This window comes from Myodes glareolus, chromosome 10 (assembly GCF_982192425.1).
Source record: "Myodes glareolus chromosome 10, mMyoGla1.1, whole genome shotgun sequence".
NCBI lineage: Eukaryota > Metazoa > Chordata > Mammalia > Rodentia > Cricetidae > Myodes > Myodes glareolus.
In genome coordinates this window covers 22,099,811-22,113,488 of record NC_142035.1, presented here as the reverse complement: position 1 = coordinate 22,113,488, position 13,678 = coordinate 22,099,811, and the positions used below count along the sequence as shown (strand labels likewise).

Genomic DNA, 13,678 nt, shown 5'->3' with positions numbered 1-13,678 from the left:
GTGAAGAGACCTGGATCTCTAAGGGTTCTCAGTTATCACATATATACCCATGAGATGATGTAAAAAGACACTGAGAATGACGAAGAGGTTGTGATAGTAGGCTAACAAATAACCACCTAAACACTCTGTGGAGGAATGGACGTAACCTACAAATAAAGCTTCCGACCGAATATGGCCTCCAGGTGAGGACTCAAGTAACAAACCCTGGCGTGTCCACACAATAAAAACTTAGTCATGAAAGGAATGGGGTCCTGAAGCTCAGGGCTGCATGGGTGCCTGGAAGACACCACGTGAAGCAAGCAAGGCCATCCCGACACGGCAGGCACTGTCGCTGGGCAGTTTCTTCTGAGATTAAAACATTTCATATTGCAGGAAGCTCCTTAAGCAAGAATGTAAACAACTCAAAATAGGTTCAGAAGTCCCTGAAACTGACCAGGCTCACTAGGCCCCTCTTTGCCAGAGTCGGCGATAAAAGCTGAGAGCTTCATACAAAGTGAAGCTGAACTCCAAAGACGACTCTCAGAGGAGAAAAGCTGCAAAGACTCTAAGGCCAGATCAGCTGCCTCAAAGAATCAGAAACCAGCTGAGCTGCCTGGAAGAGCGGTAGACCAGAGTCACTTGGGGAGGACACACTCCAACCTGCTGAGCTGTCTGCAGGCTGTGCAGTGTGCTCCAGGATTCCCGGCTTTTGTGAGATGTCACCTGTGCCGGGGTGGGCCTTAGTGATGCAGCTGTCTGTGAGTCATTTCTGCTTCTGTAAGTGACCCTTCACCTATACTCCTGTAAATAACCCCAATAAAACCTGTTGGCTCACAAAGTTGGGCTTTGGTGGTACCTATACTTTGGTCTGTCGTGGGATCCCTGTCTGGGGAGACTAGACCTGTGTGTGTGTCTTCCCAAACAGGCATGTAGCATCAGGTTCCATTTCCACAAAATGTCCAGCCCAGGCAAATCCCAAATATATGGAAAATATACTAATGGTGTTGAAGAGCTGGCGTCGGAAGGATTGGGGAGTGACTGCTAAGAGGTGTGCTCTTAATAAGGTTGGCATGTTTTTGTTAGGGTGTAACAAAAACGTCCTGGATTTAGAGAGTAGGGATGGATACACAATTGTGCAACCCACTAACTGTGCAGTTTAAAAGGGCAAACTCGGGCTAGGGATGTAGCTTAAAGGTAGAGCATTTGGCTGGCGTGGGTTCAAGTCCCAGCACTGCAAATAAAAAAGAGGAGGGCAGAGTCATAGTGTGTTAATTACAGCTCAATAAAATGTTACTGAAATACCAAAACTGAGTACCTGGGCATAATGGTACACAGCTATACATGCAGCCCTTGGGATCAGAAGCAGGAAGGATGCCACAAGTAAAAAACCAGCCTGTCTGCATAGCAAGTTCCAGGCCAGCCTGGTGTCCATAGTGAGTTCTGGGTGAGCCTGGACTACATAGTAAGCCCTACCACAAAACAAAACAGAAACGCTCACATAACGTACAGAAATACAGACGGTGGCCGCGCACACCTTTAATCTCAACACTTGGGGGGCAGAAGCAGGCAGATCTCTGGGATTTAAGGCCAGTCTGGTCGATAGAATCAGGGCTATCCAGAGAAACTCTGTCTCCACAAATCAAAACAAACAACCCCCCCCCAAAAAAAACCAACCAGAAAAGCACAGATGTCAAGAAGATAAATCCAAGGCCCCTCTCCTGCTGCCCCCATCCTCCTCCCTTCCCCAAGGGACCTTTGCCAGCTGGCCTCCTCTGGAGCGCTTTCTAGACCTTTGGCTCTGTCTTTAGGACTGAACTAGATGGCTCTGTGTGGGACTTTCTTCCCTTCCTATGCTGATCTGCTTCTGTGACCTTTATAATAAGCACTTCAGACTGAAGGCAACCCGAAGCACCCAGCATTTTAAAAGGCTATGTCCATGCAACATGATCCTGCACATTACAAAAACCACATGTGCAACCTAAGCCCATCTTTATTCATTTTTTAAAGACATAGGAAGGTGCATTGTCAAACACAGAAAGGCCCAGAGAAACACAAAGCAAACTGTTAGTCCCAGGTTAGGCAGATGAGAAGGGAGTGGTTGGGAACAGCTTTTATTATTTTGTATATTTTCATACTCGTTCTGGCATTTTGAATAGATGCCACAGTCACATGGTGACATTCAAAGAGCACAAAGAACAGAGAGAAGCAGTGGGTCCCCAGTTTCCTGCCCCAGGGGCAGGCAGTGCAGCCAGCGCTTGCGGAACCCTTCCTCAGAGTTATGCCAGGCATGCATTTATGTGCTTTTGCAATGGGATTTTTGCCTCGTTAAGTGTATGTTACATTTTTCAATTTAAAGAAGTATGCACATGTATACATAAAAAATGTGTCTGTACACTACAGAAAATCCTACTGGACTTGTCTGTTCACCTCCCAAGTAGGAACCTCCGAGTACTGGACTGCAAGAACCTTGAAAGGATTCGATCCTCCCAGTGGTAGCTTAGTAGATTCTTTAACTTCTGTGGATCTGTTGGGGGAAGGGAAACAGCGCCTACAGTTTTTCATTTCAAAACCCTCCCAGAAGCCATGGTGCTCCTTGCCAGCAGGCAGGTCGAGGAGCTGGAACCTCACAGAACGGAGGCAGGCAGAGGGTATGAAGTGTCCCCTGGGGCAGTGGACTACAGTGGTTCCAGTCATTCTGTCTTGGAGTAAACCCTCTCCCACCACATGGGAGCCGTTTGGACTCCTGCACTGCCCTGAGCTCAGGAGGGAAACCAAGGCAGGTTCAGCAAGCACAAGAACCGCCCTCCCATCTGTTGAGTGGCAGCTGGTCAGGCAGCTGGGAGACTGCCTTGCTCCTCCAGGGAGCCAAGGTCTGTCAGAGCCCCTTTTTCACAGCTCCCAGAGGTGGGGCCAGTACTGTTCCAAAGGCAGTGTTCTGGCTCCGGGCCTCTTAGGGTGGGCCAGGACACCAGAGAGAATGCAGCCACACGTCCAGCAAAGACTCACTCCTTACTCCTCATAAGACCATTATGAGGAATGGGGGTGGTGCGTGGCTCTGAGCACCCCTGATCCAATCCTTCCCATTAAGAACTCAGCAATCCTGAGTTCTGTCTTCCCCGGGCCAGGAGAGAGCTGCCTAAACACATCTCAGGGACCTCCGGCCGCCAACACCTCCTGTGCTTCCTTGCTGCCAACTCACCAAATAAGGAGCGATGTCCATACACGTCTCACTGAAATCAGACTGCCTGATGCCCAGAACTGACCATGAGGGGGCCCTGGTTTGGGGTGCATCTCTAGAGTGAGGTGTACTCCTTGCAGCATGGCCAAAGCATTAGGCAGACAAGTCATATAGTTTTTGGAGAGACCACCACGTAAGTTGAGAAAAAAATTTTAATTTTATCATGTGTATGTGTGGATAATATATGGGTGTGGTGTGTGTACACGCCCTGCACGCATGGAAGCCACGATTCAGCTGTCCCACTCTGTCACACTCTCCACCGAACCTGGAGAGTCCTCCTGTTCCCTGCTCCCCAGTACTGGGGTTGCAGGTCTGTTTGGGATCATGCCCAACTCTTTATATGGGTTGTGGAGATTTGAACTCAGGACGCCATGCTTACTCAGCAAGCTCTCTTAGCCTCCGAGCCACCCTAAAGCCAGGAAAAATCAGTTTAGACTCGTGTCTCAAACCAAATATTAACAGTTTTCTGTGGAGCTGCTCCTTCCACGAGCAGCTGCCAGCTCTGTGGGGAGAGCCCTGTGTGAGGCAGCAAAGACTTCTCCAGGCCGGCAGCCAGGGGCTGGTTGAGATGGTAACGATACGAGTACAGGCTGTATTTAGCGAGTGTCGATTTGGTGCTGAGCATTTCCCAGCCTGCCTCTCTTAATTCTCGTGAACACCCTAAGCTGTGGGCACTGAGTTTCCCTTTCTGTAAGCAGATCAAGTGAGCGTGAGCGCTGCCGTGCCATCTGCTCAAGGTCACAGCCACCCTCAGGGAAACAGCAAAGCCGAGATTCACACCCAGGCCTGCATGGCTCCACGACTGGGTTTGCCTTGCAGCTCACAGACTGGGACCAGAACACACTGCATCGCAGCAGAACCAGGGTCCGACCCCAAATGGTCGGCAGTGCTCTCCCCACTCATCAAGAAGGAAATGCAGATGAGCAATCACCGATGCAGATTCTGAGAAAGCCCCTTGATGGCTCAGAGAGGGTAGCAGCATCTCTGTTAGGAGTCAGTCCAAGTGTGGGAGACCCATGGCCCTGGGTCTGAATCCCCTACTTGTCGTCAGCCTCATCCACAGACAGCAATTCTGCTCCTGTATGCTACCCAAGAGAAACACACACAGAATCACAAAAACGCGAACATGGATGCCCTTTGCAGCACTTTTTATGACAGCAGGAAGTGGAAGCCACCCAAATATCTATTAAATATAAGGCACTCAACCCACACAATGGATTATTACCCAGCCATGAAAAGAAATGAGGTCCTTCAACATGAATGCCTAAACCCAGAAAGCCTTCTGCTAAGTAATAGAAGCCCATCACCAAAGATCACACATTGCTCGATTTCATTTGAATGCAATCTCCTGAATGGATAAATCAATAGAGACGGAAAACAGGCCAGCAGTTGCCAGGAGCTAGAGGGGGAAGGGGTAGAGGGTGACTGCCAACAGGTGTGGGCCTACTTATGAGAGCAACGGGAGTCTTCTGGAATTAAATGACGGTGACGGCGGTACAATGTCAATCCACGAAACTAAACTGCAAAATGGTGTATTCTGTGACCACTGAGTTAAACTGTAATTTAAAAATGTCCAAGGAGGAGGAGTACCTATAAAGCAGGGTCAGAGGAGGGCTAAACCGCAGGAAGACGCATGGACAAGGCTGGGAGCTGTGCCTGGCACAGGGGAAGCACTCAGACATAGCAGTTATGTTAGGACAGATCACACTCACACTGGCTTTCTGCCGGAATACAAGGGGGAGATAGTGGAGAAAGGGGCAGCTGCTGTTACATTCTCAAGCAGCAGCCCAGCTGAGCCACGGTGGCACTGCAGATCGATCCAGTCGCAGGGCATGCCACCTCCCTTCTGTCTCGCCAAGAGCTGTCTCCATAGCAACAGCAGCAGCTCAGGGCAGGGGCTCCCATTCCCAGTCGGGTGACAACATCGCCTCAGCAACCTGTCAGGATGGCAGAGGCAGGTCCTGAGGATGGGACTGTAGCTCTGGCAAAAGAATTGCTGAGGGACCCTCGTCTCCATAGTAACCGTGTCAGGAAGTAGAGGGAGGAGGAGAGGGCAAACAGCAAATAAACAGGATCTGGAGCCCATACCACACATCAGGAGGAGAGACCAGGTGTCAGGCATCTATCCGTTTCTCAGGAAAGAGAACCGGTTTCTTCAGCGCCTGCTCTGTGTCAGGGTTAATCCTGGGCTCTTTACATTAAAAACCTAAATTTTACATTTAAAATTCCACAAAGTACGGTTGTGGGGCACCTGATGCAGCCTTGATGCCCTGAGTTTGTCCTGAGATTGTTCTGAGAATCCCATGTCCTGGGATTCATGGGGTAAAGAAAAGAACCAACGTGTCCCCCACAAGCCTGCTGTGGAGCATAGACACAGATACACAGGAACACACACACACACACACACACACACACACACGCGCGCGCGCGCGCGCACAATAAAGTTATGAGGTTTCTTTTTTGTTTGTTTGTGGGTTTTTTTTTTCTTTTCTTTTTTTTTGGTTTTGTTTTTGAGACAGGGTTTCTCTGTGTAGCCCTGGCTGTCCTGGAACTCTCTCTGTGGACCATGCTGACCTCGAACTCACAGACCAGCTTGTCTCTGCCCCGAGTGCTGGGATTAAAGGCGTGTACCATCACTGTTCAGCTGAAATAAAGTTTTGAAATGTAGTAAAAAAAAATAATCTCACAAGTAATACCTAAGTATATTTTGATTTGTTCTTAAAGACAGAGTCTTCCTATGTTATCCAGGCTAGCCTTAGACTCCTAGACTTAAGCCATTGCCCCCTCAGGCATCCCTGGAATAGGGCTATAGAAGTGCCCATCATGTCTAGCTTAAGCACGAGGCACTGTCTCATGTATCCCATCACTATATAGCCAAGGATGACCCTGAGCTTCTAATCCTATCTCCATCCCCTGAGTGCTGGAGTTACAGATGTGTGTGACCACGATCATTTTATTTGGAACTGTACACTGAATCCAGGATCGCATTTACCCTAGGAGAGCACTTTACCAACTGAGCTACATTCTCAGTCCATTTTTTATCTTATTCTTTTGTTTGTGAGACAGTCTTACATCGTAGCCCAGGCTGACCTGAAATTCACATTAACTCTCTTAGCTCTGCCTCCCAACTACTGAGACTATATATCTGATTATTCAGGGCCTGAAGAGATGGCTCAACAGTTATGAACACTTGATACTCTTGCAGAAGACTAGCTCAATTCCCAGCTCCTACACTGAGCAGCACACAACCGCCTAGTTCCAGGGATTCCAATGCCATCTTTTGGCCTCTGAAAGTACCTGGACACACATGGTGTGCAAGCAGGCTTACACACACACACACACAGACACACACACACAGACACACAGCTCAAGAGTCCACCCTACCCTGGTATGTACGAGATCTCAAAATAGCTTGTGGAATTTTTCAATATATGCGGTTCTGTAACTTTCTTTTTTTGGTTGCAGTGGGTCTCAAATCCTGGGTTTCGTGCATATTCGGCAAGTGTTCTACTACGGGGCAACGTTCCCAGCCTTTTATTGGCTTTTTATTTCAAGACAAGGTCTCACTAAAGCACCTAGGCTGGCCTTAAACTTACCCTGCAGGGGAGGCAGGCCTAGAACATGCCACTCTCCAACTCAGCTTGCCACATAGCTGGGATAACGGGTCTGGACTCCAGGCCTAGCTTCCTAATTTCCTTTCCTAGTTTACAACATACCGTGGGGACTTTCTCATATAAATACATACTTTTCTACTTTTTTTGAAACATGTGGTAAAGGTTATATCATATAAATTTATCATCTTAAACATTCTTTTTTATTATGGTAAAATATATTTAACAAAAAGTTACCATTTTGGCTTTTAGTCTTTTATTTTTGTTTTTCTGGTGCCAGAGTTTGAACCCAGGCACTCTTTTTGAGACAGGGTCTCCTGTAGCCCAGGGTGGCTCACACTCACTGTGGAGCTGAAAACGACCTGAACTCGTGATTGTCCTGCTTTTGCCTCCCAGGTGCTGGGACAGCAGGTGGGGACACCACATCCTGAGTGAATCTACATACTGTGTATGACCACAGCACATTCTGTCTCCAAATCCTTCCATGGCTCCAAACTGAACCTCTGCCCCCCACTAAACAGTAAGCCCGACTCCCTCCTCTCCTGCCCAGCACCTCTACTCCCTGTCTAAAAATCTGATTACTCTAAGATTCTCAGATAAATGAAGCTTTATAACATTTACCTTACATATCTGGCTTCTTTCTCATAGTAAGATGTTTTCAGGGCCCAAGCATGCTGGAGTGTGTGTGTCAGCACGTCAATCCTCCAGGGTAAACAACTGTCCCCTTCTGCATGTATATCCATCGACCCATCGCTCAACACTTGGGCTGCTTCTGTCTCTGGGCTACTGTGAACAGTGCCGCTATGAGCATGGAGGGACGAACACCTCTGCCCCTGCTCTCTGGATACCCTGAGAACTGGAGCTGCTGGGTGATGCAGTAACTCTGTCCTTAAGGTTCTGCGGAATGGTTACATGATCTTAATCTTTCCAACATCTTCACAGTATTCTACGGTCACTCAAAAGGTGTCTGTTTGTTTCCTCTTCTTTCCGGTTCTAGGGATTGGTCCCAGTGTCTCCGTGTGCCAGGCACCTACTCTACCACTGGGCTGCATTCCTGACTCTTCTGGCTACACAGACGTCTTAGTGATCCCAGACAGCCTTGTAAACTGGTACTATTTGCATTCTGACATCATAGAGCGGCGTTTCTCAACCTGTGGGTCACAATCCCCTTTGGGTTTGAATGACCCTTTCACAGGGGTCACCAAAGACCTTCAGAAAACACAGATATTTACATTACGACTCATAACAGTAGCATTGCAGTTATGAAGTAGCAATGAAAATAATTTATGGTTGGGGTCACTACACGAGGAACTGTATTAAAGGGTCGCAGCATGGGGAAGGCTGAGAAGCACCGGCACAGAGGAAGAAGCTGAGACTTGGAGAGGGGAAGTGCCTTCAGTAGCATCTCTGCTGAGGGAAGTCTGGGGCAATCTAAACAAGCTGCAGCAGAGGGGCTCAGTTTCCCTATCTGTGCAGGAGGAATAGGCTGAGATGGGAGCAACAAGATAGTGTGCAGAAGGCACCCGGTGCTGGAGACAGCCCACAGTGGGCAGTCAACTACACGAAGGGAGGAAACCTCCCACCCAACCCCGCAGCACGCGGCATGCCGCAGCAGCCCTTAGGGCAGGTCCTTCCCTCTCCACCTGTGGGGCACGGGCACATGGCACCAACTTACCCACTGTGAAGGACGGCCAAAGGACTACTCTGCCCTTGGGACTGTGATATCTCGGCTCTGGACTACTGGCATGCTGGCCCTCTTAGAAAGCAGGTGGGTGCCCTGGAAATGTACAGCCTGGGATGCCTAATGAGCAGCCAACCAGCTGAGGGCCAGCTGTGCCTCTGAGGCCAGAGGCCTCCTAGTGTTTGGACCACAGAACTCCTTCTCCACCCCATCACCAGAATCAGGAGGTATCTAGGCTAAAACACCACCTGGGTGGACGGTTTTCCACTGACATTCTGCAAAGCCCCCAGCAGCCTGCATGACCTTGAGAACCCACCCCCCTCTCCCAGAAGGAAGCTGTTTGCTCAGCCGTGAAATGCACCACGGCCTGCTGGGCCTTTGCAAAGATTTCCTAGATAAACTGTCCTCGTGTGAGCCTAACTCACAGCTGGAGGAGGGTACAGCAGAAGGAAAGGCTGACGTCAACCAGGGTGGGGGACACGGGGTCTGGAAGTCACATTCGAGACAAGTGGGAGACCCAGGCTAAGTATCCTTCTCAAACTAAGTGGCAACAGCACACTAGTCCCTAAAGCATGTCCATACAAGCTAGTCAGTGACCAGGGGACAATTGCCCAACCTTGTAGATGAGGAAACTGAGGCAAAGAAGGCCAGACCCATGCTGGGCACTGATGAGTACACCCTCAATTAATCCCAGTAAGTGTATCTCCTTCACCACTTTATTCTGAAATCCAGTGTAGAATATAGATGAGGTGCTCTAGAAGGATGACCGGATAACCAACACTGCAAGGGAGGTCCAGGGGATGCATCTCAGTCTACCAGCAACCAGGAGGGGATGCTCAGCCCACCTGGGCCAGCGGGGCCGCAATCCTCACCTCTCTGGGACGATCCAGCTCCGTCTGCAGCACCTGCTTGGCCAACTCCGTCTCGATGAGCCTCTGCCGAAGCCCCTCGTTCTCCTCCTCCAGCCTCATCCGCTTCTTCTCCACCACCTCCAGCTCCTTATGGAGCCGCATGGAGATGTCCTTAGAGACCTGAGCCAGGGTGGGAGAGAAAGGGGCATGTTCAGGCTGGGGGAGGACACACCGAGTCCCAGAGACCATCTCACGTCAGTCACATCACCCTCACTCAGCAGAGATGGAAACCGAGGCCAAGAGCCATGAATACAGAGATTAACAGATCCCAAACCCAAACCCAAGCACCCCAGCTCACAACGTTGCCCCCAAAAGCTGGGATGATCTTGTTCTGTTCTTACAGGTGTCTTTATATTCAACCGGGGGAGCCTGTGAGGGAAGAGAGTTGCTTTGGAAGTCCAGCACAAAATGAGCGGCAAGTAATCCTCAGCAAGTCAATTCCTGGCCTCGTGCCTCGGCGTTCTCAGGGTGTATAAAATGGGTACAGCAGTAACGGGACAGTCTCAGGGCCGACATGAGGATCACATCAGCTACTGCTCACAAAGCCTTCGCCCAGCGCCTGCCACAGTGAGTGTCTGCTGACCTGTGGCTGCTGCTCCCAGGAACTGATGTCCAGAGACAGACATGACTTGCTGGAGGTCACAGTGACCCTGGGGCCTGTTCTGGGATATAGAACATGCTAGAATGACAAAGGCTGGGCAAGTGTCCAAGTCATCCATTGGATGCAGCTAGCAGAGTGGCAGTCTCTAATCCCGGGCCCAGGCCCAACAGGAAAAGCACCCCTGACTCTGGAGGATCCCTTTGGCCCCTGCTGCTGGGTATGGTGTGAGCAGGTAGAGTAGGAGGGCTGAGGTGGTGTGAACCCTCCTGAGCAGGTAAAATACAAATAGATGCTATCCCCAGGTAGGCTAGTCCCTGCTGACACCTAGATACTAGTCCTGCCCTCAGGGTCACACATAGCGAGCACGGCTGGGCTGGATTGGTATTCCCTGTGGTTTGGAGGGGCCAGCATAGCCAGGGTCCCCCGGGAGTCTGAAGGCTTTGCCAGCAAACCCTGTGCAGCATAGACAGCCGGGCACCCAGGCCTGCCAATGTCGGAAATGACCATGAGCCTCCTCCCTCTGGAAGAGAAGAGGCCCTCCCTGGCTCTGCCCACTGCCTGGGCTCAAGCTCAACTCAGCACAAACCCCGTTGGTAGTGTGCAGGGAAAGCCAGGAAAAACAACAGTGAGAGGAAACTGGGCATGGTTTTCCTCCCTCCTCTGCCCACTGCCCCCTCCAGCCTGAAGATCTCTGAGGACGCCAGACGGAGGCACACAAGCCTCCCCTGTAGCCACTCTGGGCCACAAAGCTTTCCTCACCCATAACGCAGGATAGGCAATTCTTTAATATCAGAAAAAGATTTTGCAGAGAAGAAAACTAGATTGAAGCCCAGTGCCAGCATTCATGGCCATGTGGTCGGCAGTAAATGGGTGGACACACTGTTCATGAGGGCTGCTGGGGCGGGTGAATGGCACTGGGGGTGCTTGGGTGGTGGCTGGAATCCAGAAGGTGATAAAAAAAAATACAAGGCTTCTTATTTACTATTATTTTTAAATAATTCATTCTATTTAATGTATTACAAAGTTGCATTTATTTCATAATTTCATGACCTATTTTTGATTGTGTAAAATACTTAACCACCAGAGCTGCTCAACGGCCACAAGTTCAAGGAACCATCTATACAAGGATTTTCATTTTCGGCTGTGCTGGGAATGAACTTTCGGCTTCTGTGCACACTAGGCGAGCATTTTCCCACTCAGCTACATCTCCAGCTAGAGAAGTTAAGTTTTTCTTCCCAGTCTAGCCTTGAGCTTGCTACTAGCCAGGGACGGCCTTGAACTTCTGATCTTCCAACCTCTGCCTCCCAAGTACTGGGCTAAGAGGAATCGTCTACCTTGCTAAGTCTATGCATTGCTGAAGGCCAATGCCAGGGCTTCGTGCCGGCCAGGCAAGCCCTCTGTCTGCCTAGTTACACCTCCAGCCCAGTCACAAAAACATTTTTAATGTTTTACTGATTACTGCTTTGCCTCTTTGCACCCTGGCCCAGGCTTACAGCTATAGTCCCCAATGTGGGACTATTAGGTCACTCAGGAAGTCCTCTCCTCACCAACATTCCATCCATCCATCCAACTTGCCTTGGCACTGAGGTGGAAGTGGTGGACCACAGAGACCAAGGCCATGCCTATCTGGATTCATTCACCTGTGTCCCAGTAACGGCTCAGAGCCCAGCATTCAGTAAATGCCTGATAAATGCTTGTTGGGTGGACAAACAAATCAGGGTCCAGCACATGATGAAGGAGTGGCTGGCTGACTATACGTGGGGAGCTGCCCCTGCCCCTGCCCCACTGTCCAAAGAGTGCTACTAGGGCCAAGGGTTCTCTCCCAAACATGCTTCCATCAGGGGTAGAAAGTGTCCACCTGAGAAGCCCACCAGAGTTCCTGGGTCCTCTTCCTTCTCCATGGATTCCCTGTCCCCATGTTCTCCCCACCCCAGGGCCACATATTAAGAAAGCACAAGCACGCACACACAGAGACACAGAGACACAGAGACACAGAGACACAGACACACACACACACACACACACACACACACATGAAGCTGCAGAATTCTAGACAGAAAAACCCACAAGCTCAGATCCCTGCAGTGCCTTGCAGCCTCCGGGTACCACAGCCACCAGACTGGGCAGTAGGAACTGGGGCCTGGCCCTGCCTTCACCGCCCAGATTTCCAGCCTCCCAGGGCCCTGGGCTCTCACAGGTCATTTATAGAAGCAATTAGCTCCTCCTCAGGCTTTCACCATAAGCTTTTCTCACCCTCAGGGCACATTCTAGTCCCACTTTGAGGTTCAGAAAGGAAAGGTCAGTTGCCCAAGGTCACATGACAGAGAAGATACCAAGGAGAGTCAGCTCTAAAGCTGATGTTGTGGGGGTAAGCTTGAAGGCACACAACTACGAACAAGAACAAGTTTCAACACGGCTTACTACGTCAGAAGCGCCTAAGGAGCCCCATGGGCCTGTCTCACTGAGCCCCACAATTACACCCAAAGGAGGGGGCCGAGAGACCAAGAGAGGAAAGGCAGCTGCAGCATCCGGACACAGGGCAAATGCCTAAAGCACAAACAAATGTGCTCAGCCATGAGGTCACTGTTTACAGTGCTGGCCTTGGTCCCTACCAAAGGCCATCAGCAGTGGAAGGCTCCCAGCTCCTGGGCACATCAGCTCTGGGCTCTGAACCTTGGATTGCAGTAATCTTACATGGAAACTGTAAGCAGCAGCCCAGGCCGGGCAGCAAATTCCCTCAATAATCGCATGATGGGAATGTCACCCCATTTTACACAGTGGGAGACTAAGGCTCCAAGGAGAAAATAATGCAGGTCATCCAGGACACAGAGCCAGGGCCAAAGCATACTTATCTAAGGATGGGCTGCATATCTGTTACCGAAGTGTTCTGGGACCTTCTACAAGAAAAGCAGTGGGATCCTAGCATCCCCCAAGCTCAATGGTCTGGGACCACACCCATCACACAGTTCTCTCTTTAGTAATTTCATTTTATATTCATAAAAATCTCTATTGCGAACTAAACTTATCTCCACATTCCACAGGGGAAACAGGACCAGAGATGTGAAGCAGCTTACCCAAGGTCACACAGACACAAAGTGGCAGCTCGGGGTTCTATCCATTGGCCCTCCTGTCCTCTCCCATCCTGCTGAGGTAGGAGGAGATCTTAACTGTGTGGACCAGCAAAAAGTGGAAGAGCCTGGAGGGTTGCTATGGAGTGGCCATGGGAGATCTTCCTAATAACACTTGTGCCCAATAAAACCACTGGTGCTCAAAAGACCTGCAGGGCACAGGGCCAAGAAGCCTGCTGAGCAAAGGAGGAATCCCTAGGCGTACACCCCTTCTAACCCCTCTCCACCTGGTTCCCTTAGCCTGCCTAGGGGAAGTCAGCATTCTCAGGACCTCCGTAATTGCCTCTAACATTCCTAGCACGCTGGGGCGAAGGGTGGCGGCAAGGCTGTGGCCAGCTCAGGCAGAGCCAGAGCGTGAGCTCAGCGCTGCAGCTGCGAGCGGAGAGGAGAGGGGGTTACAGGGGAGGCACGGAGATGCTGATTGGCTGATTCAAATCCCAACAGAAGGGGCCCTTCTCCTCCTCCCGGAGGGCTGAGCCCCACCCCCACCCCAGCTGCTCTGGCCCCGCCCACAAGCCTGTATTCCCCC

The 13,678-nt window shown here is 50.4% G+C and overlaps 1 protein-coding gene across 2 annotated transcripts in view; it reads right to left on the bottom strand.

Annotated features, from left to right (window-relative positions):
• Mtcl2 (microtubule crosslinking factor 2) overlaps positions 1-13,678 on the bottom strand; it is a 67,464-nt gene that overhangs the window by 34,627 nt on the left and 19,159 nt on the right. For both annotated transcript variants that reach the window (XM_085697128.2, XM_085697129.2), the window contains exon 3: positions 9,382-9,540. In XM_085697128.2, coding sequence (XP_085553254.2) covers positions 9,382-9,540 — 159 coding nt within the window. The remainder of the gene's footprint in view (positions 1-9,381; positions 9,541-13,678) is intronic.